The 24,889-nt window shown below is 39.7% G+C and overlaps 2 protein-coding genes across 2 annotated transcripts in view; one reads left to right on the forward strand and one right to left on the reverse strand.

The window, feature by feature from the left end:
* Window positions 1-24,889, reverse strand: part of cfap77 (cilia and flagella associated protein 77) — a 156,047-nt gene that overhangs the window by 52,109 nt on the left and 79,049 nt on the right. Inside the window, exons 3-4 of the mRNA XM_063073483.1 lie at window positions 18,062-18,161; window positions 15,553-15,772 (exon numbers count right to left, since the gene is read on the reverse strand). Coding sequence (XP_062929553.1) covers window positions 15,553-15,772; window positions 18,062-18,161 — 320 coding nt within the window. The remainder of the gene's footprint in view (window positions 1-15,552; window positions 15,773-18,061; window positions 18,162-24,889) is intronic.
* The window catches only part of LOC134359809 (transcription termination factor 1-like), a 153,046-nt gene that overhangs the window by 24,818 nt on the left and 103,339 nt on the right, over window positions 1-24,889 (forward strand). The gene's annotated exons all lie outside the window — the stretch shown is intronic.

The following is a 24,889-nucleotide window of genomic DNA, read 5'->3' on the forward strand; positions in this document are numbered from 1 at the left end:
TTGGGGGGGGGGAATGCCAGTTATGACTGAACAAATGGAGATGTGAAGAAATGCAGAGACAAAGAACAACTGAAATAACCTGTAAGGCAAACAGGTATTAGAGAAAATATGTTAGAGTTAAGAGGAATTCCGATAACATATATCAAGATAGTGAAAATATTGCTATGCCTGCATTTTCTATTCTAATGTGATAATTATCTGCAGCACTGAATCCAGGAGGAGGACACACTCCTACTCTTTAGCATCAACTTCTTGGTATTACCATTTAAAGCCTTACAGCAGCAGCATCCAGCAATACATCAGAGAGCTTGAAAGTAGTCTTTGTATGGCCACTCTACACCATCCTGTCAGCCGTGCAAGCAACTCAAAAGGTCATCAAATATAATGCCTTCATTGTGAAATGGTGGGGCTGAAATTGAAAAGAAAACTGAAAATTCTGGAAAAACTCAGCAGGTCAGGTGTAGACCTACTGATAGAGATTCAGAGTTAATACTTCAAGTCAGAGACCTTTTATCAAAATTGGTAAAGAAGTACAAGTGCAATTGGTGATTCGTCTTCAGGAACAGTTTTGGTTCTTAGATTAGATTAGATTATGAGGACACGCAGTTCTCTTTTATTGTTATTTAGTAATGCATGCATTAAGAAATGATACGATATTCCTCCGGTGTGATATCACAGAAACACAGGACAGACCAAGACTGAAAAACTAACAAAAACCACGTAATTATAACATATAGTTACAACAGTGCAACAATACCATAACTTGAAGAACGGGCCATGGGCACAGCAAAAAAGTTCAAATTCTCTCGAAAGTTCCACATCTCACGCAGACGGGAGAAGGAAGAAAACTCTCCCTGCCATGCCCGACCACAGTCCGACTCTGAGTCGTCCGAAAACTTCGAGCTCCGATCACCCCTTCGACATCGAGTACCAAGCACCATCTCTGCTGAACGCTTCGACCCCAGCCTCGGTCGCCAGCAGCAGGCAAAGCCGGGGATTTTGGGGCCTTCCCTCCGGAGATTCTCAATCGCACAGTAGCAGCGACAGCGAACTGGGCATTTCAGAAATTTCTCCAGATGTTCCTCTGTGCCTTCTCACGACTGTCTCGATCAAATCAGAATTGTGCATGGCATCCAACTTACAAATACGATATCATTTCACTGGAGAACTGCGCGTGCTGCATCGCGCCACCATCTTCTCCTCCCGCCCGATGGTGAAGCTGGTGGAAATTGCAAAGGATATTCAGATTCCAACACTGGTGGTCTAATGGTCCACCTTTCTGTCCCCATAAACAATCCTGTTCTAACAGCTCTTTCCAATGTAATGGCAGGGAATGCTACACCTGACATTTCACCTCATTCCATCACATGATCCTGGGATCTGAATAGTTTTTTCTGGTGAAGCATTAATCCATTTGCACCTCTTCCAAACTTATACATTGCATTCAGTGTTCGGAATGCAGAATCTTCTACAATGAAGAATGGGCAATTTTACGATCTGCAGAAGTAACCCCGAGTTTCAGGTTATCTGTTACTTTAATTCTCTATCTCTGACCCATCTGTCTGTTGTTTCTTGCACTGTTGTGAAAAGGCGAATGTGAGCTTGGTAAAGGACACCTCATCTTCTGTCTGTGCCTTCTGGACTTCATATTGTCTTCATCTTTAGATAACTCAATTTCTCAGTCTGCATTCAGAAATGGTGATCTGCATTGAAGCTATAGAGCTGGTCATTTCAACTATGAGTTTTTCTGAGCTATTCTTTCTCAGTTAGTACATCCAAACTGGCAATGCATGGCCCTCAATGCTGCTATTAACAGCAAATAGCAATACAAATAAAGAAGCATAATTATCCTCTAACTGACCACCTAACTTAAACTTAACTTACTGTTAAGTCTCCCCTGTGGCATTCAAAATAATGTGTCTTTCCCAGTTACGACAAAGGGTCCCTGAGCTGACACGTTAACTCTGTTGCTCTTTCCTCCAATGCTGCCCGACCTGCTGAGTATTTCCAATAATTGTGGTTTTATGTCAGTTCTAACATCTGCAGTTTTAATGATTTTTGGGGTTAAAACTGAACCATGCTTGTTACTGTTGTTAACCAGTCAGCCTAATCAATAGAGAAACATTATAAAGATATACTAATGTCATTGCCGAGTTTAAGCTGCTATAGCAAGTACACTGCCATCAAAATCTCTCTCTGACCTGCTGGCAGGCATGTTGCCCCTGGTATATTGGAGAGCTAAAATTCTTTTGCTATGGTTTTTATGATGCACCTTCTTTGGTTGCCAAGCAGCATTATCAATGAAGTCAAGTTGACATTTTTCTTATTTTTTGGAGGCTGTTGCTATCATCTGTTAAGGAGGGACTCTTCTCTGTGAGTACCTATAATTATTCATAATCCCATTGTCATCTGGATTACATCAGTTTATCTTTGAAGAGCTGTTAAAAATTATGGTTTTTATCCATTCCATTTTCCTCTATACTCATTCTTGTTATTTGTTACACTCCTGATTAATTTTATGACTTTAAACTCAGAGTTATCTCCGGTACAAATAATAGATGTGGGGGAAGATGAAGCAAGGAAGACACAACCACCATAGTGGGTAGGCAAGCCTTGATTGTATAGCTTGAGAAAAGAAATTTTTGATTGTATCTCCATTAAAGAAGCATTTAGAAGCTTTTTCCCCACCATTGATCTTTCTTTTGCTAAAACCATTTTTTCTTATATCGGGTATGATTACAAGATTTTCAAACCTGATTTATGAAAGCACGAGCTAAGATGTCATATCTGATGCAGAAAACCTGATAGTTTGTGTGATTAAAACCTAAATGAAATGTGAACATTATGCAAACAGGAGTTCCTACCTTAAACACAAAATGTTAGAAAAAGCTCTACATAAAGTGGGGGGCATAATAATAATAATAATAAGAAGAAGAAGAAGAAGCAGTCAGGACCAGCCTCTCCAGCACCTTCATCACCTGAGATGTGAGGGCAATTGGTTTGTAGACATTAAGTTCAGATGGAATTTAACTCTTTCTTGGGTACAGGAACCAAGCAGGAGGTCTTCCATAGCACCAGTATATTTTCCTGACTCAGATTCAGATTGTAAAGATGTTGCAAAAAACCAGTCAGCTGGCTTGCACAGGCCTTCAGTATCCTGGGGCTGATATCCTCCGGACCATAAGCCTTGCCTTGATGTAGTCTCTCCAGCTGTCTCTTAACCTGACCATGCAACCCCTACCAGTGTAACTTTTTTGAAAATGTTTGCAGGCTCTATACTGTCATCTATTTCAGATTATGCAGCTAGATCTCCAGTGGCTGGGCAGGGTGGGTTTTCTCCTGCAGGTCCAGTACAATTTCAGGAGTAGGATTTGCAGAAACCCTCACTGAAAACATAGTGAACACGAGAACTGAAAATCCATCATTTTGAAAGCAAAGCTCCACAAGTCCAGTGTAATTTAATTCTGAAAAGTACCCTACCATTGTTTCAAAATCTATTTTTCTCGATCATTTTTCCTTTAAGTCCAAATGATCATACAATAATCCTTGAAGGCATTTACTAAGATTAGTATTGTTTGTTATTAATTATTACACCACAAAGGTTACACAAAAGTGAAATGTTCTGTATTTATCTTTTTTTTAATAGAGTGAGCTTGCAGCACCAATGACAAGTTAACAAAAGGAATGAATAATTACAATTGGTTAAATCATTCTGGTATTTAGTCCCAGGACAGGTAAAAAAGTTCTGGTGGATGCAACTCTACTTGTCCTGTTGCCTCTGCATAGGATCAAGGAATCAGGAAAATGCAGCTGAGGTAGAAGATTGGCAGTAAACTTGATGAATGAGAGAGCAGGCTCAAAGGGCTTGATAGCTTACTCCTGCTTATTTCTTATGTTGTTATGTATAGGACAAGTATACCATGTTTGCATAAGTCAGAGCCAACTTTCAGGGGCCTTCCAGCAGTCCTCCTCTTTCAGAAGGTCTATCCTACCAGTAAACCTTGCAGATCAACATTTCTGCAAATTACATGAACAAATTGTGCTTTAAGGTTGCCGATAATTTAGTTTTATCTTTTCACACTGTTTGAAGTTGAGTGATTCATGACGAGTGCTAACAAATACAAAGAGTCAGACCTTCAAAATGGCAGCTCAGCAAGAACAAACATAAATTCTTATTTAACATGGAAAGATAAGTCCACAAGACCATAAGACGTAGGAGCAGAATTAGGCCATTCGGCTCATTGAATCTGCTCTGCCACTCAATCATTGCTGAGTTATTTTCCTTCTCAGCCCCATTCCCCTGCCTTCCGTCTGTAACCTTTGATGCCGTTACCTATCAACCTCTGCTGTAAATAGACCAATGATTTGGACTTCCATAGCTGTCTGTAGCAGTAAGCTCCACAGATTCACCACCCTCTCAATAAAGAAATTCCTCCTCATCTCTGTTCTAAGGGGATGCCCTTGTATTCTGAGGCTGTGTCCTCTGGTCCTAGACTCCCCCATAGTCCTCTCCACATCCAATCCATCTAGGCCTTCCAATATTTGACAGATTTCAATGAGATTTCCACTCATTCTTCTAAACTCCAGTGAGTATAGGCCCAGAGCCAACAAATGCTCCTCAAATGCTCTCAGTGGGAGAGCATTTTGGAGATAGTGATCATAATTCTATCTCCTTTACAATAGCATTGGAGAGAGATGTAAAAAGACACATTAGAAAAGCATTTAATTGGAGGAAGGGGAATTATAAGGCTATCAGGCAGGAAATTGGAAGCTTAAATGGGGAACAGATGTTCTCAGGGAAAAGTACAGAAGAAATGTGGCAAATGTTCAGGGGATATTTGTGTGGAGTTCTGCATAGGTACGTTCCAATGAGACAGGGAAGTTATGGTAGGGTACAGGAACCATAGTGTAACAAAGGCTGTAATAAATCTAGCCAAGAAGAAAAGAAAAGCTTACAAAAGGTTCAGAGGCTAGGTAATGTCAGAGATCTAGAAGATTATAAGGCTAACAGGAAGGAGCTTAAGAGGGAAATTGAGAGAGCTGGAAGGGGCCATGAGAAGGCCTTGGCAGGCAGGATTAAGGAAAACCCCAGGGCATTCTACAAGTATGTGAAGAGCAAGGGGATGAAATGTGAAAGAATGGACCTATCAAGTGCTACAGTGGGAAAGTGTGTATAGAACTGGAGGAAATAGCAGAGGTACTTAATGAATACTTAGCTTCAGTGTTCACTATGGAAAAGGATCTTGGTGACCGTAGTGCTGACTTGCAGCAGACTGAAAAGCTTCAACATGTGGATATTAAGAAAGAGGATGTGCTGGAGCTTTTGGAAAGCATCAAGTTGGATAAGTCACCGGGACCGGATGAGATGTACCCCAGGCTACAGTGGGGGGTGAGGGAGGAGATTGCTGAGCCTCTGGCGATGATCTTTAAATCATCAATGGGGACACGAGAGGTTCCGGAGGATTGGAGGGTTGCGGATGTTGTTCCTTTATTCAAGAAAAGGAGTAGAGATAGCCCAGGAAATTATAGACCAGTGAGTCTTACTTCAGTGGTTGGTAAGTTGATGGAGAAGATCCCGAGAGGCAGGATTTATGAAGATTTGGAGAGGTATAATATGATTAGGAATAAACAGCATGGCTTTGGCAAGAGCAGGTTGTGCCTTATGAGCCTGATTGAATTTTTTGAGGTTGTGACTAAACACATTGATGAAGGAAGAGCAGTAGATATAGTGTATATGGATTTCAGCAAGGCATTTGATGAGGTACCCCATGCCAGGCTTATTGAGAAAGTAAGGAGGCATGGGATCCAAGGGGACATTGCTTTGTGGATCCAGAACTGGCTTGCCCACAGAAGGCAAAGAGTGGTTGTAGACGGGTCATTTTCTGCAAGGAGGTCGGTGACCAATGGTGTGCCTCAGGGATCTGTTCTGGGACCCTTACTCTTCGTGATTTTTATAAATGACCTGGATGAGGAAGTGGAGGGATGGGTTAGTAAGTTTGCTGATGACACAAAGGTTGGAGGTTGTGGATAGTGTGGAGGGCTGTCAGAGGTTACAGAGGGACATTGATGGGATGCAGAACTGGGCTCAGAAGTGGCAGATGGAGTTTAACCCAGATAAGTGTGAAGTGGTTCATTTTGTTAGGTCGAATATGATGGCAGAATATAGTATTAATGGTAAGACTCTGGGCAGTGTGGAGGATCAGAGGGATCTTGGGGTCCAAGTCCATAGAAAGCTCAAAGCAGCTGAGCAGGTTGACTCTGTGGTTAAGAAGGCATACAGTTTATTGGCCTTCATTAATCATGGAATTGAATTTAGGAGCTGAGAGGTAATATTACAGCTATATAGGACCCTGGTCAGACCCCACTTGGAGAACTGTGCTCAGCTCTGGTTGCCTCAATACAGGAAGGATGTGGAAGTCGTGGAGAGGGTGCAGTGGAGATTTGCAGGGATATTGCCTGGATTGGGGAGCATGCCTTATGAGAATAGGTGGAGTGAGCTCGGCCTTTTCTCCTTGGAGCGATGGAGGATGAGAGGTGACCTGATGGAGATGTATGAGATGATGAGGAGCATTGATCGTGTGGGTAGTCAGAGGCTTCCCAGGGCTGAAATGGTTGCCACAAGAGGACATAAGTGTGAGGTGCTGGGGAGTAGGTACAGAAGAGATGTCAGGGTTAAGTTTTTTTACTCAGAGTGGTGAATGCGTGGAATGGGCTGCCGACAACGGTGATGGAGGCAGATGCGATAGGGTCTTTTAAGAGACCTTTGGATAGGTTCATGGAGCTTAGAAAAATAGAGGACTATGGGTAAGCCTAGTAATTTCTAAGGTAGGGACATGTTCTAAGGAAGGGCCTGTATTGTGCTGTAGGTTTTCTATGTTTCTATGCTCCTTTCATTCCTGAGATCATTCTTGTGAACCTCCTCTGGACCCACTCCAATGCCAGCACATACTTAGATAAGGGGCCCAAAACTGCTCACAATATTCGAAGAGTGTCTGACCAAAGCCTTATAAAGCCTCAGCATTACATCCTTAATGCTGAGACTTTATAAATCTGAGATTTCCCAGAACTAAACAAATTTACAAGGATGTTGCTGGGATTTTGAGGGTCTGAGTTTTGGAAGGAGGTTGAACAGGTTGGAACTCTTTTCATTGGAGCATTGAAAAATGAAGGGTGATCTTATTGAGATGCATAAAATTATAAGAGGCATAGATAGGATCAATGCATATAGTCAAGACAAGATGGTGAAGGTTTAAGGTGAGAGGAAAGAGATTTAATAGGAATCTTAAGGGCAACCTTTTCAACCAAAGAAGAAACAATTTCACCCAGATAGTGGTCAGTATGTGGATTGAGTTGCCAGAGGAAGTGGATGATTCAGGTACGTTAACAAAATTAAAAGGTACTTGGACGGGTTTAGCTGGATATGGGACGAATATCAGCACATGGGTCTAGTTCAGATAGGAATCATGGTCGGCATGGGCCAATTGCAACAAAGGACTCCTTTTTGTGAAGTATGACTCTATGACTCTAATGAATAACCAAATGCTAATTTATATTTCAAGTTCCATCAAAATTTATATGAGCATGTGAGGACTTTAGGTAAAAGGATTCCAATAAACACCTTATTACCAATGTAAAACTGTTTTGGTCATTTGATATTTTTTCCATGATACAGCTTGAACTTTGCTTCTATTTTTGACATTGCCAAAAATTAATTGTTCATAATTAATCAATGCACTCATTCTTTTATGGTTATTGGACTTAGAGTATGCCTGAAAGAAAATGAATCTCAGGGTTGTACAGTACATGGTGACATATATGTACTTTGATAATATATTTACTTTTGACTTTGATACCCAGCTACTTTAGCTAAACTTTAGGCAGGCACTAATAGATGTTCATACAGACCGAGAAGTTGCAGAAGACATAAATATTCTGGGCTCCCCATGAACCGATACAAAAATTATACATTAGTTTGATGAGGTGTTTGCATGCAAACATGGCAATTTCATGTAGATGTCTTTTCATTTCACCATATTGATTTGGTTATTGCTAATATTTAACCATGTGCATTGGAATAAAAAAGACTTTGGGTATAAATGAGCTTATGGCAAGTGAAGTATTTAAAGACTTTCAAAAAGTGTTGAGATACTGATATATACACAAATATAAAACATTTCTATGGCTAATAAAGAGAAAGTCCCAGGTAAGGAATACAGAAATATTATTTTATTTTGGTACCGTGTTTTGATTCAAATGGATTATGTGTCACTTGGGTGGCAGGGGGAGAACCTGGCAAGTACTGCACTGAAACCAGTGGCCAAGGTTCAAAGGAAGACAGCCAAACTCTGTTTTGGCCCCAAGGCAGAAGAGTCTGCCTCGGTTAACCTTCGCTGGCTGAAGAAGATGGAGCTTGATGTCAGAACTAATTATCTTTTGGCTTGCATTATGTGCCATGTTACATGTTATCTCAAAGATTCATTCACAATGATGACTTCCATCTACTTTCTTCTCACCAGGCATTCAGCATGATAAAAGCAAAGAGTTTCTCTGTTCTGAACAAAACATGTTAAACAACTTTCTATGTATATAAATGCTAACAAAATTACACACTAATATTCCTGATCTATTACTACATTAAACAACATGGTTCATACATGTACATTTTCAGCAATTCAAGACTTACTGATAATTTACTTAAAAAATAGAAAATGATTTACCTGCACAATAGCAATCAGCTTTTAAGAAAATCTATTGTGCCAAGCTTGGACCTTTATTGCTTTGAGAAGGTAAATCCATCTTTGGATTTTATTCAATATTATCCTACGCAACAGGTACAACACTGTAGAATTTTCATGTTATTTGTCTTCTTGTTCCCCTAAACACTCTATCCCTGGCAGGGGCTAGTAGGCACAAATTCCAGTCCTTTGCTAATTGCGCTCTGTAAGTGCCAACTGGGAGGTTTCAGAGCAGATTGGAATGCCTCCCTGTGGTGAACACCTGGTTTATATTTGACGCATCCCCTTCAGCTTTGCTGTTATCTCCAGGTTACTTTGTGGGGAGTTGCAGGAGCCAAACTATAGTCAGCAAGATGATACAATGTAGCTCTGGTATTCAGTACCAGCAGGCACCATGCCTTTTTCCTTCTGTCCAGAATCTAAATTATAATTTAATTCAATCAGATTATTTCCTGAAATTCTGACATCACAGTGGTTATATATTCCAGTTATAATCCTCAACTACAACAAAAAACTTGTATGTAGAATATTTATATTTTCTTCATTCCATAGAGGAAAGCCTTTCAGTTTACACAATCTTGGTTCAGGTAATGTTTCCAAACATTGATTGATTAATCTGTTTCTGAGTAAAATCCATACTCCTTCATCCTTACAAACAATGTGGAGGGATTTATCCAACAAAGACCACTGTAGTACATCAGTCTATTTTGATGGATAGCAGTTGCTAATAAAATCAAGAAGTCATTTAAAAAGTCAAAAAATATAGATATCATTTGAGGAAATATTCAAACAAAAATAATATGTGCCAACTTGACTGAACTACTGTATTTGGGTACAATTTTGGCCTAACAAGCACTAGAATTTGAGATGCACCCAGTCTGAATCGTATCACATTAGGAAAGGGTGGAGGTGAAGTGTAAAAATTACAATGTTTAAAATATATTTGGACAGGTACATGGAAAGGAAAGGTTTAGAGGGATACTGGCCAAATGCTAGCAAAAGGGACTAGCTCAGGTAAGCAACTTAGTTGACATGGAGGAGTTGGACAAAACGGCCTGGTTCTATGCAAGGTAACTCTTTGACTCTATAGCAGTACCAATTTGTGATCTTTGCAAATGTGTGTTATGAAATACTTCCTTTCAAAATTAACATGCCATGAGTCACTAAATTGCCAGTAAAGTAGGGTTTTAGCAATTTGGCCTTGCCATTTCTGAGGTATTGAACCAGCATTGTGGTTTTCTTCATTGCTATGACTGAAAGTCTAACAAATTGCCAGAGTTTCATTCATGGGATTTGCAGAACAGCATTGTCATGTTTGTTGGGGTAAAACTGTGTTGAATTTGATGAACAGTAATAAATTCAGTGTGGCATTTTTTTTATTGATGTATTACAGTTGTCAGCATGTGGCCCAATTGATGGCATCTTTGCAGCCAACACAAAGGGATATACTTCCATAAAATTTGCACTTTCCACTACTGAACTCGGAATTGGAAGAGTATTTTCCAAAGTCAGAGGGCACAGATACACTAGCGAAGAACAATGACCACAAAAGGCATAATCTTTGTACAAAGGGGCTAGGGAAACCATCCGGATCAAAAGTCTTTCACACCTGGCAGAAAGTTGCCAGAGACACGTTTGTAAAGACATGACAGCAGTATTCCTGCATTTTGGGGAAGCCTACATTGCAAGAATACGAGTTTGTCTGCTTTCTTGGGTTGAGGGAAAAGTAGATAAAGTATTTTTTCCTTGAATGTGGAGTTCAGATAACATTCATAATGCAGCAGTGAACATGGAAATCTGAGATAAGGCAGAAATCAGCAGCAGCTGTCTGGAACAATCCTGAGGCTAGGAGATTGATCTTGACCTTGATGAGCAAAGCAATCAAGGCACACAAGTGAAGTTATATTTGAGGTCACACTGATGTGAGTGAGAGCAAAGAATGCAGTTTGACCCTTTGGACAGCATGCTTTAGGAGAAATATGGTTAATAAAACTTAGTTATTCTGTAAGTAAATAAGAACTGTCATTTTTCAGACCAGTGAGGTGGAAAATCTCACTGCACATGGATTTTGCTGACATTGTTCAGGACTGATTTAAGCCAGAAAAAAAAATGCTAGTGAGAACAAAAGTTCCGCTGAAAAATAATTTCCTGCTGGGTGGTAAAGTACATCAAAATTTGTGCAAAATTATCGAGTTTAGTTTAAGCTGATTTTTAAAAGCAAAACACCCTTATTTTGGACATGCTGACACATTTCTGCCCAAAATATTTTAAAATAGTCAATGCAACATTTTTCCCCATATATATTATTTAGCTCTAAAATATTTGAGAATATGCTAACTTGTTAAAATATCTTCTAACACCCTCCAGGTAAATACAATATTTCCCTTTAATGCTTGCATCTCCTTAATGTCAATGTTCATCACTTGTACAATAAATTTAATATTCATATACCTAAATAATAAATTTTGGTAAGACATTCACCTGTATTTTTAACCTAATTCTTCATTGAAATGAACCCCAGGTCCTGCCAAAGGGTCTCAGCCCAAAATGTCGACTGCACTTTTTTCCATAGATGTTGCCTGGCCTGCTGAGTTCCTCCAGCATTTTGTGTTTGTTTGCAGGTTTTCAGTCAGATTTATGAAGATGATAATCAGTTGTTGGTAACATTCAACACTAGTTTGTATGCAAATGATTGCCAGCACGGAAAATAAGAGTCCTGGGTGTGTCAATATTTAATATTCTACATTTTAAGTTTTAGCCCAATGGCATGTGTACTTATTTGTATGAACTCCGATTGAGAGGTAAGATTTATGGTTGTTTTAAGTAGATGTTGCTTGGAGGAATGATGGGAAGTTCAAAGATTTTCACTAGGGATGTCAGAAAGAGATGAGAAGGGAAACTCGAATCTATTAAGGGCCATGAAGGGATGGATCAGGAAGGGGAGCTGCAGAAGTTGATCAAAGGAGTGCTGGATTTCAGGAGCAGTGATGGGGAAATCAGATTAGTGTTGGGATCAGAGAGGCACTGAGGTGGCAATCTTGAGGGCAGTCAGTGCTGGTGGTGGGGGTTTGCAGAGACTGATTAAGGAGGGTTGGTCACCAGTGGAGGGTTGGTGTTTGTGGAGTTGGGTGATCATGGAACTGTAGATTAGCAGATCAGCTTGATAAATGTGGTAAAAGCACTGCAACTCCTTTGCTCCATAATCAGAACATTTTAATGTCGTTTTACCTTTAGGCAACATGGGTTATAAGTAGGAATCCTGTCAAAAATAATAGTCATCGTCTCCTTAACTGCTTCAGCAATTTATCCATCGTCTGGCAGCAGATTAGTTGCCTGACCTTGACCTGCCTCTGATAAGTTTAACTACCTATTTGGCACAAGCACTTTCATATCTGTGGCTAAAATTAGAAACACATGGTTACAAAAATTAAGTGAGGTATGAATAATTGACAAGAGACTAGCAGATCTTTGAAAAGAATGGGATCAACGGGATTATACACCTTGAAAAATTGACAAAAATATGAAGTTACAAAAGAGGCAGAGTAAATTATGCTAAGGTCCAATTTGAAATCTCAGAATAAAAGAACACAAATAACTTTTTACTATATTTTGTGTTAGATCACAATCTGGTATGTGAAAAATGAGGAAAGGAATACCTGGAAGGAGCCCTGTGGCAGCAGAAATGAATGAAATCCAGTTGAGCAATGTGAAAATTGCCAAGAACACTGAACAGAATATTATTGGCAATACTGATATTAGCATGTTAATATAAAATTCCACCGGTCATTATCTTAACAGAAGCAATAATCTATTTAAAAGCTTTGAGACATTAAAAACCATTACTTAAATGTAAGATCATCCTTTACCATTTACAAACCAACCACAATTCAGATGATCAGCATTCCTGCCAGCAAGAGCCAAGTGCATATAAATAAAGGTCCTATCAAATACTGAGGATTTGGATGGAATTCTGTACTTTTACTGGGCAAGGAACTGTGACATTTTGTAAATTCGGCTTGTATATGAGCATAGAAGCCAAATATTGTAAAAATAAATTATGTGGTCATTCCGTGGTGTGAAAGAAATTGTAGGAGCTGGGATTAAGGACAGGAATGGAAGAAGGAATAGGGAGTTGTGGGCATAGAGGGCAGAGAGGAAAAGATGCTTTTATGGGGAAGTTATGGATGCAACAATATACACTGTTTAGGGCAAGTAGTGTGTAGATGGCCAGAAATCAGCACCTCAAAAACAATGGTTGGAGACTGAGGCCTTTATTAGGGAGTATGCAGTGGTTGGTAGTGTATTGGCAGGGCAGCGGAACTATAGTATAAAAAGTACATCTTGGGACTTACCTTAGCAGGATTGGACAATAAAAATGTCTCATTGGTGCAATAGGTTGTTTTCCAGATACAGTATGCCGTTCAAGGCTAGCTATTGGTGATGCCTGTGTGAAGTTTGCATGCTCTCTCTGTGAATGAGTTTCCTCTGGGTAGTCTGGCTTCCGCACACATTCCAAATGTGTGGTGTTTGGTAGGATTACGTTTGAAAGGTGGATGAAGGTGGTGAAGACAGCACCGGTGAACTACGATGACATTCTGCTGGCTACATACAATACTTCTAAATATATATTCTTGGAATTACTCTCACTGAAACCTACAGCATGTAATTTCCCCTTAAGCATGTACTTTTAAATCAATTTAATGATCTACAGATTTCATGATCTTATGATGGACTTGGCTGACTTAACTCTCAAGCAAACAGGTATGGCACCTTTAGATGGACAAAGGTTTATCGCCATGGCCGGAAATGAGGAAGGAGGGGGAGTCGTCCAAGGGTGTGCTGGGGGCAGCTCCCCAAGTGTTGCCACATATTCTGTCACAGACTGCATAGCATGCCCATCATGTTCAGTAGAACAACATGAGCAGCAGCAACAAAATAAACAAGCCCCTTTCCCGCCCTCTCACACCAACTTTCAGATGTGCAAATGCAAACGTGTGCTCCCAATTGCCCAGTTAAATTTCATGAGTGAAGTAAAATGAGCCTGAAATCACAGTTCATTCCAGATAATGGAAATTGGTTAATATAAAAATAAACTGCAACACATAATTGAATTTCTATGCTAGTGCATCCAATTCACAGTCCTGAACAGAATGAAGGAAAATCTGCCACAGACTTTTTCATTGAAGCAAGGGTAGCTAAAATACAGCTTCTAGCTGTGGTCTTGTCCTCCTCAGTACCCACAGCCACATTGCTCCATCTCAATAAATAATTTTGCAACCAGAAATTTGTAAATAGTTGCTCCACTCAGGGCAAGCCAATTTTCAACAGCTTTTCACCATTTGTTTCTTGAGATGTGTAATGAGCCACATTAACGAGAACACATCATTAACATCGTCAATATCTTCAGGGAAGAATAAAGGAGACCATAAAGTAAGCCTTTGACAAGGTGCTGTACATGAGGCTGCTTAACAAGATAAGAGACCATGGTATTACAGTAAAGATACTAGCATGGATTTTTTTTGTTAAATGGCTATTTTGGTTAACTGACAGGGAGCAGTGGTGTTCTGCAGGAGTCAGTATAGGGACCGCTTCCTTTCATGTTATATGTCAATGATTTGGATGACAGAATTGATGACTTTGTGGCCAAGTTTGCAGATGATACAAAGAGAGGTGGAGGGACAGGTAGCATTGAGGAAGCAGGGATCATGCAGAAGGACTTGGACAGATTGGGAGAATAGGCAAAGAAGTGGCAGATGGAATATAGTGTAGGGAAGTGTGTGATCATGTACTTTGGTAGGAGGAATAAGGGCGTAGACTGTTTTCTAAATGGGGAGAAAACTCAAAAATCAGAGGTACACAAGGACTTCAGAGTCCTCGTACAGAATTCCCTAAAGGTTAACTTGCAGGTTGAGTCAATAGTAAGAAAGGCAAATGAAATGCTAGCAGTCATTTCAAGAGCACTAGAATATAAGAGCAAGGATGTGATGCTGAGGCTTTATAAGGCATTGGTTAGACCGCACTTGCAGTACTATAAGCAGTTTTGAGCCCCTTATCTAAGAAAAAATGTGCTGGCATTGGAGAGGGTCCAGAAGAGGTTCATGAGAATGAATCCAGGAATGAAAGGGATGAGGAGCATTTGATGGCTGGCCCGTACTCACCAGAATTTAGAAGAATGAGGGGGGATCTCATTGAAACCTATTGAATATTGAAAGGCCTAGACAGAGTAGATGTGGAGAGGATGTTTCCAATTGTGGGTGAGTCTAGGACCATAATATGTAGCCTCAGAACAGAGGGATATCCATTTAGAACAGAGGTGAGAAGGAATATCTTTCACCAGAGGGTGCTGAGACTGTGGAATTCTTTGCCACAGATGGCTGTGGAGGCCAAGTCACTGGGGATATTTGAAATGGAGGTTGATAGGTTCTTGGCTGTTGCTCCTTCCCGTGCCTTGTGACGCATCAGGTGGCAACCTTGTTTCTTTAGTATTTTGTCTTTTTTATGAGATTGAGTTGCTAGATCGACACACAACCCAGTACGGGTGGAAAGTGTGCAAGGAGCCGGCTGGATTTGAACCCGGGACCACTTGCCTCAAAGTCCGGTGTGGCTGCCACTACACCACTAGCGGCTAGGTTCCTGGTTAGTCAGGGTGTAAGAGATTATGGGGAAAAGGCAGGAGAATAGGGTTGAAAGAGATAATAAACCACCTATGACGAAATGGTGGAGTAGATTCGATGGACTGAATGGCCTAATTCCACTCCCATGTCTTATGGTTATAGGCAGTTATGATTAAAATAAGGATACATTTTTAATGTCTTACCGGGTGGACATTCCATGAGTTATATCAGGAAGCACAGTTACTTTCTTTTCTTCTTTATCTGTTATAGTTCCAATGTCATGTGTTGCCCTAAATTGGTAGATCTCTTGTGGAGTTACCAGTCCAGCTTTAATTGCTGCTTTATTTAGTGTAGTAAAGTTACGCTTCAGTTTTTGCAGCTTTGCCTGTGCGTTGGGTTGGATATTTCGCCATTGACCAATAGCTGAGTCAAAAAAAATTGAAAACTTATCTTAAAATGTTACATGTATGGAAGCACAGATTTTCTTTCCTGACCTATTATTAAATGAACTGATACCATGCCCAATTTCAACATTCTTACTCCGTTCACATTTTTTCCCCATTTATGATTTCTTTCATTCTTCAGTATTGTGCAGCCAAATGAAATGTGAAACAAATTTAAAATGTTTGTTATCATATCACTCCAAAAATTCAACCAGGTGCTTGTTAATGAGTCACCCTTGCACCCCTGATCTGATTTCCATGCCAAAGGTACACTGAATGACGTGTGTAATGAACTGCAGGAGAACTTTGGTAATGCGCCGTAAGTCCACCCATAATCGGGTACCACAGGATGAAGTCTTTTCATCACAGCACAGATTACTTACATTTATCCTTTGGCTCCCTGCACCATTCCTGCGTAACCACACTTTGATCCCCAGTTCACTCCCTAATTCCTTGATTGCTGTCTTTGAGCTACAATCCCCTGCACTGAAATTGCTGAGTCCTAGAACCCTCTCAGTAATCACGGCCCTATTTCTCTTTATGATGCCAACACCCAATCCATGCTGTAAAGCTGTCTGCAATTTCCCTCTACAACCCTGATCCCCAATGCCCTTCTTAAAGTCACACCTTGATCCCTCTCATAAAACTGATTTCCTAAGGCTCATTCTTGATTTAGCTTTTTAATGTTGATTCTTGCCCTCCCCAACTCCCATAATATCCCTTGCTCTCCGAAATACTGTTTTCTGATCTGTAATGATTCCCAATGCAGCATATCTTCCCAACTACTGATCCTGGTTCACTGGTTCATCCCTCAATTCTGCCACATGAGAGTCTGAAATGTACTAAAGGTCTTGGGTATGATGAAGATTTAGTAGTCAATCCAGGAAGCAAAAAAAAAAAAAAAAATGGGTCTAATGTTCCTGTGTTGAGAAATAATCATTCAGGGGAAAGTCAACCCCAGCCTATGAATGAAGATTACCAAGATGCAAGCTTCGGTCTTAAAAGAAGAAAGAACAAGGACAGAATAAGCTATAACCACAATCTTCCAATGCCCTTTGGCGACAGGCAAGGTATTGGAGGTATGGCTGTTGTGATAAGTTGTTTAAAAATGGCTGGACTAAGTTGTAAGTCATGATCTGACCATGGTGGTGGGCAAATTGTTAGAGAGATAAAAAAGGAGAGGAGTATTAGTTCGTACTTGAAGAGAGAAAGTTTAATAAATGATAGTCAGCATGCATTTTGAGCAGACAGCAAATAATATCCATGAGTGTAGCATATTTAATGTAGCTCACTTGGACCTTAGCAAGGTATTGGCAGTCTCACATGATATGTCGATCCAGAAACTGAAGTCTCATGGAATGCTAAGGAAAGCAGCAAGCTAGATTAAAAATTGCCTCAGTAGCGGAAAGTGAAGGATATTGCTAAAGAGAAATCTTACTTACAAGTGCAGGGGAATGCAGTGGTGTGCTGTAGGATTCATTATTAGGTTTGTTGACTTTTGTGGCATGTACAAATTCTATAGACAAATGTAGGGCTGCCAAAAAAGAGAGGGAGAAATTTGCTGAGTATATGAACAGTGGTTAATAGTGAGTAGACAAGTCCGATGTTACAGGAGAATATCAATGAACTGGTGAAGCAAGTATGGAAAGTGGCATTTGAAAAACAGTAGGAGAAGTGTGAGGTAAAGCATTTAAGGAAGACAAACGAAGAATCCACAATAAATGATTTTTTAAAAATTGCAGATACTGGAAATCTGAAATAAAACAGAAAATGCTAGGAATATATAGTAGATTGGACATGTTTGGAAAGAAAAACTGAGTACACATTACACTTGTCAGAAGAGAAAGCTGGCTAGGTCATTTTCTTAATAACAAACAATACTGGGGAGATTGAATTGAACTATATAAAATGATGAGAGGCTTTGACATTGTAAATTGTATGGATCTATTTCCCCTACCAGAGAGGTCAATAACCAAGGTAAGAGGCATTGAGAAAAATATTTTTTCACTAAATGAGCGGTGGTGATTCGAAACTCACTGCCTGAAAACGTGATAGAGAGAAAAAAAAATCACCAAATTTAGAAAGCATCCATACAAGCATTTAACAGTATTACATAGAGAGCTTTAGGTCAAAAGCTGGGAAATGAGATTCATCTTGAAATCCATTTTTTGGAAACTTTGACCCAATACTCTGAATGGTTCTTTCAATTCTATGATAGTATTAAAGTTAAGACTTCTACAGCATAAAATTCAAAACTGTGCCTCATTACCCGCAGGAACTCCACCATCAAAGACTCTGTTGTATGTCCCATACACATAATTTGGTCCTGGTAGTGTAGTGCCATTCCTTTTCGGCTTGCCAAGTTCTGACTAAAACAGACAATAAATAGCATTAGCTAGTTAATGAAACAGTCCTTGTAGTCTGCATTTTATCATTCTAGTATCCAAATATAAAAGATTGAAATAAAGCCTGCAGCCTTCTGGAATACACAGAGCAGTAATCAAGAATAAATAGCTGTTTTTCCCTTTCTAAAATCCTGATTTAATAACTTTTATCTGGAACCACAATGCTTATAGTTCCCCAAAATATAAACAAATTGATTTAACTTTGTGAATGTAAATAAATTTATTTTATTTATTTATCACCCTAAACCCCACACCAGTCCTACTGAAGCTGAGTGACTGTAGTAACTTGTGACACTGAGTTATGTGGTGACTTCTGTCAGAGCAACAGAAAAGCTTCCAGCTTGTTGTGTGATTTGTGCTGCCTGGTCAATATAGCAGTGTCTCCTCCACAACCATACCATGTGCATATCTAAAATAATCAGCTGGTTAACGCACATACAAAACATTGGAGGAGCTCAGCAAATCGGGCAGCATCTACGGAGGAAAATGGAGAGTCAATGTTTTGGGTTGAGACCCATCATCTATCAGAAAGATAGTGGATTATAGCCAGTATAAAAAGGTAGAGGGAAGGGGTGCAGCGGAAGCTGGTAGGTGATTGGTGGATCCAAGTAAAGGGTTGGGGTTGATGGGCAGATAGGGGAGAGAAGAGTGGGAGTGCCACTGGAAGCTGGGAGAAGATGGATGGCCTGAAGGTGATGCAATCTAACAGGAAAGGAAGGTGGAAAACTGAATAAAGGGAGAAAGGTGTTCAGAGAAGGGAGAGTAGTGGGGGAGAAGAACTAGTGGAGGAGTGCACGGGAGGATGAGTTATTGGGAAGTGTAGAGGAGGAGAAAAAGGTAAGGTAATGGAGGCTAGGTAGATTAGGAGGGGAGATAAAAGGGACAGAAAAGAAATAGTTACTAAAAGTTGGAGAACTCAATGTTCATACCACCAGGTTGCAAGCTGTCCAGCTGAAATAAGAGGTACCATTTCTCCAGCTTGCATTTAGCTTCAAATTAGCAATTGAGAAGGCTGAGGACCAGCATGTTGTTATGGGAGTGGGAGAAAGAATTAAAATGTCTGGCAAGCATGAGATCCAGATGGCCATGATGGATGGAATGAAGGTACTCGGCGAAGTGGTCACCCAGTCTGTGTCCAATCTTACTAATGTAGAGGAGGCCACAATGGGAGCAAAGGATGCAATCAGTGATGTTGGGGGATATGCATGTGAAAGACTGCCTCACTTGCATAGACTGTTTAGGGCCCTGGATGGTGGTGAGGGAAGACACGCAAGGACAGGTGTTATACCTTTTACAGTTACAGTGGAAAGTGTTATGGAGGAAAAATGGTATGAGGGAAGGACGGGTGGACTAGGGAGTCTGGAGAGAGTGATCCCTCCAGAAAGTGAAAAAAAGGGGAGGGGACGATGTAGCTGGATAGTTGTGAAGAATGATATGCTAAGTGAGTAGGTGATTTGTTGGTAGGTGTGAATGAGAAGAGTTCTATTCTTGTTTTTCCTGGGGACGGATGGGGTAAGGGCAGAAATGTGGGAAACAGAAATTATGTATTGAGGGCACCATGAATAACAGTGGGGGGAGGGGGAGGGGCGTGAATGCTCTGTTTTCTGGCAAAGGAAGAGATCTCAGAAGTGCTGGAGTGGAAGGTTCCTACTGAGAACAGATGGAGGTGGAGGAATTGAGAAAAAGGAATGGCATCCCTGCAAGTGACAGGGTGAGAGGAGATGTATAGTACAGTAGTAGCTGTGGGCGTCAGTAGGTTCGTAGTAGATGTTAGTGGTGAATTTTACTAGCCTAAGTTTGAAAATTGTACTTCTTGCACACTATGAAACTGGCCTCCTTAATTATTTGAATGACATATAGGGTTATATTTGTAGTACATATTCAGAGATGGACTTATTACACTTTTAATGATGAATGTGCAATGAAAACACCATCTACAGGTGGATAAAGCAATTTTGAGAACAAATAGATATTTTTATTATGGTGTTTTTCATAAAGGGCTGGTGAATATGTGAAATTTCAATGGACTATACTCAACACATTTTATAGACCTTGATAAAGTTTCCTTATTAACATACATGAAAACAGAAACTCTTAAGGTATTATTGGACAGCACTTCATCAAATATGCATTCCTGCTATTAGTAACTGCAAAAAAAAAGCACACCATTTTAGGATAAAACCATTAAATTTTGTAGAACCTGGTATCTCAAAGCATAAATGTACATTATTATAGTTTTATACTCTTTATGAATATATAAATACTTTTGAAAGCCTGTTGGAGTCCAGAATGTGGCTTGTGAGTGAATTGGCATAATAATGGATCTTTAGTGCACCCCTATGCTATTGTCAAGCAATTGCACAAAGAAATCAGTGTACGCAAGTTTCAATCCTTATTTTGTGAAGCTGTTTTCTGAGGCTATTGAATTTCATGATTAATTTTTAGATGGAGTTAATCTTTGATCAATACCTATTTAATTTTAATAAAAGTAAGAAAATGCTAATAAATCAAAATATTTATATGACCAATGCACTGAGTTATTGTTAATCATTTGCAGTTGTAGAAAGAGAATCGCAACATCTCTTCAAATACTGAGACATATTTTTGCAAAGTCAAATTTTCCCAAAGATTTTTAACATAATATTTTCACTTCCAAAATTTCCTTAAAATATTCAGTTTCCAGTTAATTTGTGTGGCTGATAACTTGCTAATTATTTTACCTAACAATGTACAGTTTTCTTTTGTAACATCAGAGAAGTAACTGATGTCAAAAGGTAATTCATGATATTTAGAGAAATATCAGTGAATTTCAGAATCAAATTTAGTATTCATTTGTATTCATGTTTACTTATAATATTAAGGAATTGATTCACTTGAATCAATGACAGCTCAGAGATTATAGCATGTAGCTTTTGGATGGTGAAACAAGTTCCTGCTATTTTACAGAACTGCTGAATCAAGGAAACAAAGATCATCCTTTTTATTTAGTTTTAAAATGAATTCCCCCTGTGAACATTTTGGCTTTTCAGTATTTGAGGGATTAACTGACCTTCCGACTGCATCTATATTTCTTTAACCTGTCTCCATGGTGAAGTCATTCTGGGAATAAAGTCGCCAGAAGATAAAGAGCCGATTGGATGTTCTTTCAGCCAATACTGCTGGTGATCATTTGCATATCATCTGATCTGGGTGCTCTGAAGAGCCTAGGAATGCCTAAAAATGGTGGTTGTTCTTTTCACATCTGAACAAACGAGTCTCATTATCTTTCCTGTGAAAATCTGGCCAAGAGTGCTCTTTGGAGAAGAAACCTGACAAAGTACATAACAACAATGCAGCAAATCTCCACTTAACTCTCGAGTGTCAACGTGCCATTTCTGGCAACACATTCCAAAATAGTGAAGGATTAGAATTTCCCGCTTTTTGTGCAAAGGAACATTCTTTTCACTCAGTGATTCAATGGGAAATAGTTTTAGAAAACTAAAGAGATGCTAACTGTCCTGTTATTTCTTTAATGTTTGCCTAAACCCAACCTTATGAAATAATATTTGTGTCTGATTGTTCAAGCTTAGTGTGATTAATTCAATAGTCATACAAATGTAATCTACACTTACTTAGCTTCCCTACCCATACTTCCACAAATTCCTGTTTAAAAACCAATCTAATCACCTCTAATCTAAGCTGTAAATTCTACAAACCAGAAATATAATTTTAATGGAAGAACTCTGAGAGGGGAAACTTGTGATGAAGAAAAAAAACTAACAGCAAATTGATTCAAAATTAGGTAAACTATCAGCATTACAAGCAATAGTTTCTGGTTTTCAGCAGGCCAATATCTTTTTTGCTGGGGTTCTGTGTTGGGTCTTGCACTAGCATCCAGTGAGTGGAATAGGGCAAAGGGTAACATTGCAGTACACCAAACATCCCTTAGGGGGCAACTGGGAAAATGGATGTAACCGCTTGAAGGAAATAGTCTCGTGGGACAGAAAATTGCTTTGTGGCCTTGTGATTTCCTTTTCAATGTTTTCAGTTTTTCAAGGCTGGCCTTGAGCAGAAAAAAATGACAGAAAGCTCAGCGGGTGGTATGAACTAGTATCACATGTCCCTGAATTAGTTGATTCGGGCTTTGTTCCCTAGTTCAGAGGCATGGGTGTAAAATCTTGGTTGATAATTCAGTGCAGTAATGTCAGCTTTTTGTCAGAGAAGCCATTGTTATGAGGGAGCATTAAAACTAAGGTCTTAGCTGCTTTTCAGATGAATGTAAAGCATTCCATTGAACAATTTTGATGATGAGAAGTATTTTGCAATTGGTATATTGGTAAATTGGTTCACTATTGTCACATATACCAAGGTACAGTGGAAAATTTGTCTTGCATATTGTCCACACAGATAAATACATTACAACAGCGCATTAAGTTAGTATAAACAATAACAGTGTGAAATAAAGTGTTACAGTACACAGAAAGTGTAGTGCAGGTTGACAGCAAGGTGCAGGATCACAATGAGGTAGATTGTAAGGTCAAGAGTCCAGCTTATCAGACTAGGGAACCAATCAATAGTCTTAAAGATGCTGCCCTTGAGCCTTGTGATATGTGCTTTCATGCTTTTGAATTTTTTGACTGATGGGAAGAAAAAGAAAAGAGAATATCTGGGTGAGTGGGGATCACTGATTATGTTGGTTGCCTTACTGAAGGAGAGTTCATGGAGGGGAGGCTGGTTTCCGGGATGTGCTCTGCGGTTTATTGTGGTCATAGTCAGAGCAGTTGTCATACCAAGACACAATGCATGCGGTAGGATGCTTTCTATGATGCATCAATAAAAATAGGTGAGGTGGCCACCGTCCCCTTCTTGACATCAATGACCAACTCTTTTATTTTGCTAACATTGAGGGAAAGGTTGTTTTTAAAAAAAAGATCTAGTGTTTTCTAGGCATATATGACGAATAAACTCTCCTCGGGCTTCCAGCTGGGTACAGGTATCAATTATAACCGACGTTTCAATAACAAACTCTGCTATCTTCAATCATGATGATTGCCCAAGCATTATCCCTGATGAAGATAGCAGAGTTTGTCATTGAAACGTCGGTTATAATTGATACCTGTACCCGGCTGGAAGCCCAAGAAGAGTTTACTCAGAAAGGTTGTTGTCATGACAACATATCACTAGGCTCTCCATCTCCTTCCTGCATCTCTATTTGAGTTACGGTCCTCTAGAGTGGTATTATCTGCAAACTTCTGGTACTACTAAATTGATACCACTAAAACAGGTTACCTTAATGTTATCACATTGCTAACTGTGGAATTTTGTGTTTAAATATGTATTTCCTTGCAGTACAACACTAACCACACTTTAAAACTTCATCATTAACTGCAAGATGTTCTCTTGCAAATGCACAGCTGAAACATGGAGGTTATTCAGGGACCACTTGCTTCATCAGCATGGAGTTAAGGATAGGTTTGTCTCATTGATACAGGGTAAATATGGTAGGGTAAATGAACCTCAGTTGAGGGTAGAGGTGGAACATTTAGTCAAGGGAAAGAAGGAAACTTAAGTTTAGGAAACTAAAATCAGACAGTGCTGTTGAGAATTATAAAGGAGCTTAAGAAGGAACTTAGGAGAGCTAGAATGGGACATGAAAAGATCTTGGAAAGTAGGATTACAGAAAACTTGAGGCAGTGTTGGTAGGGAAGGTCTTCAATGAATACTTTGCTTCAGTGTTCACCAGGAAGAGGGACTTTGACAAATGAAGTTCACTGTAGAACAGGCTAATATGATGGATCAGATTAAGGTTAAAGGTAGTGCTTCTGAAAAACATTAGGATTGATAAGCCCTGGGGCCAGATAGGATATAGTCCAGTTACTACAGGAAGTGAGGAAAGAGATTGCTGGAGCATTGATAATGAGCTTTGTGTTTTCCCTGGCCACATGAATGGTACCAGAGGACTGGAGGATGAGAAGTAATGTTCTGTAATTCAAGAAAGGTCATAGGGATAATTCTGGGAATTATAGACCATTAAGTCTTACATCAGTGGTGGGGAAACTATTGAAGTGGATTCTTAGGGATAGGGTTTCCAAAAATTTGGAGAGGCATAATCTTATTAGGGATTGTCAGTATGGCTTTGTGAGGGCAATCCTGACTGAGTTTTTTGAAGAGGTGAAAAAAAAATTGATGAAGACAGAGTGGCGGATATGGTGTATATGGATTTTAGAAGGATGTTTGACAAGGCTGATCTTGGTAGGCATATCCAGAAAGTCATGAGGCACGGACTCAATGGAAACTTGTCTGAATGTATTCAGAATTGATTTCCCACAGAAGAAAGGGAGTGGTAGTAAATGGAGCATAGTCTAAACATGAGAGGTTCTGCAATGCTGGAAATCTAAAGCAACACACACACACACACAATGTTGAAGGAATTCAGTACGTCGGGCAGCATCTACAGAGGGGAATTGTCACCATTTTGGACTGAGATCATTTGTAAGGACTGGAAAGGAATGGGGTAGAAGCCAAAAGAAGGTGGGGAAGGGGAACAAATTGGCAGGTGATAGGTGAGACCAGGTGAGAGGAAAGGTAGGTGAGTTTATCAGTCCATTTGGTTACCCTCCCACCCCTTCTCTTCTCATCTGTCAATCACCTCTCTCTGGATCCCCTCCTCCTTCACTTTTTTCCATGGTCCACTGTCCTCTCCTATCAGATTT

The sequence above is a fragment of the Mobula hypostoma genome, chromosome 21 (assembly GCF_963921235.1).
Source record: "Mobula hypostoma chromosome 21, sMobHyp1.1, whole genome shotgun sequence".
Taxonomy (NCBI): domain Eukaryota; kingdom Metazoa; phylum Chordata; class Chondrichthyes; order Myliobatiformes; family Myliobatidae; genus Mobula; species Mobula hypostoma.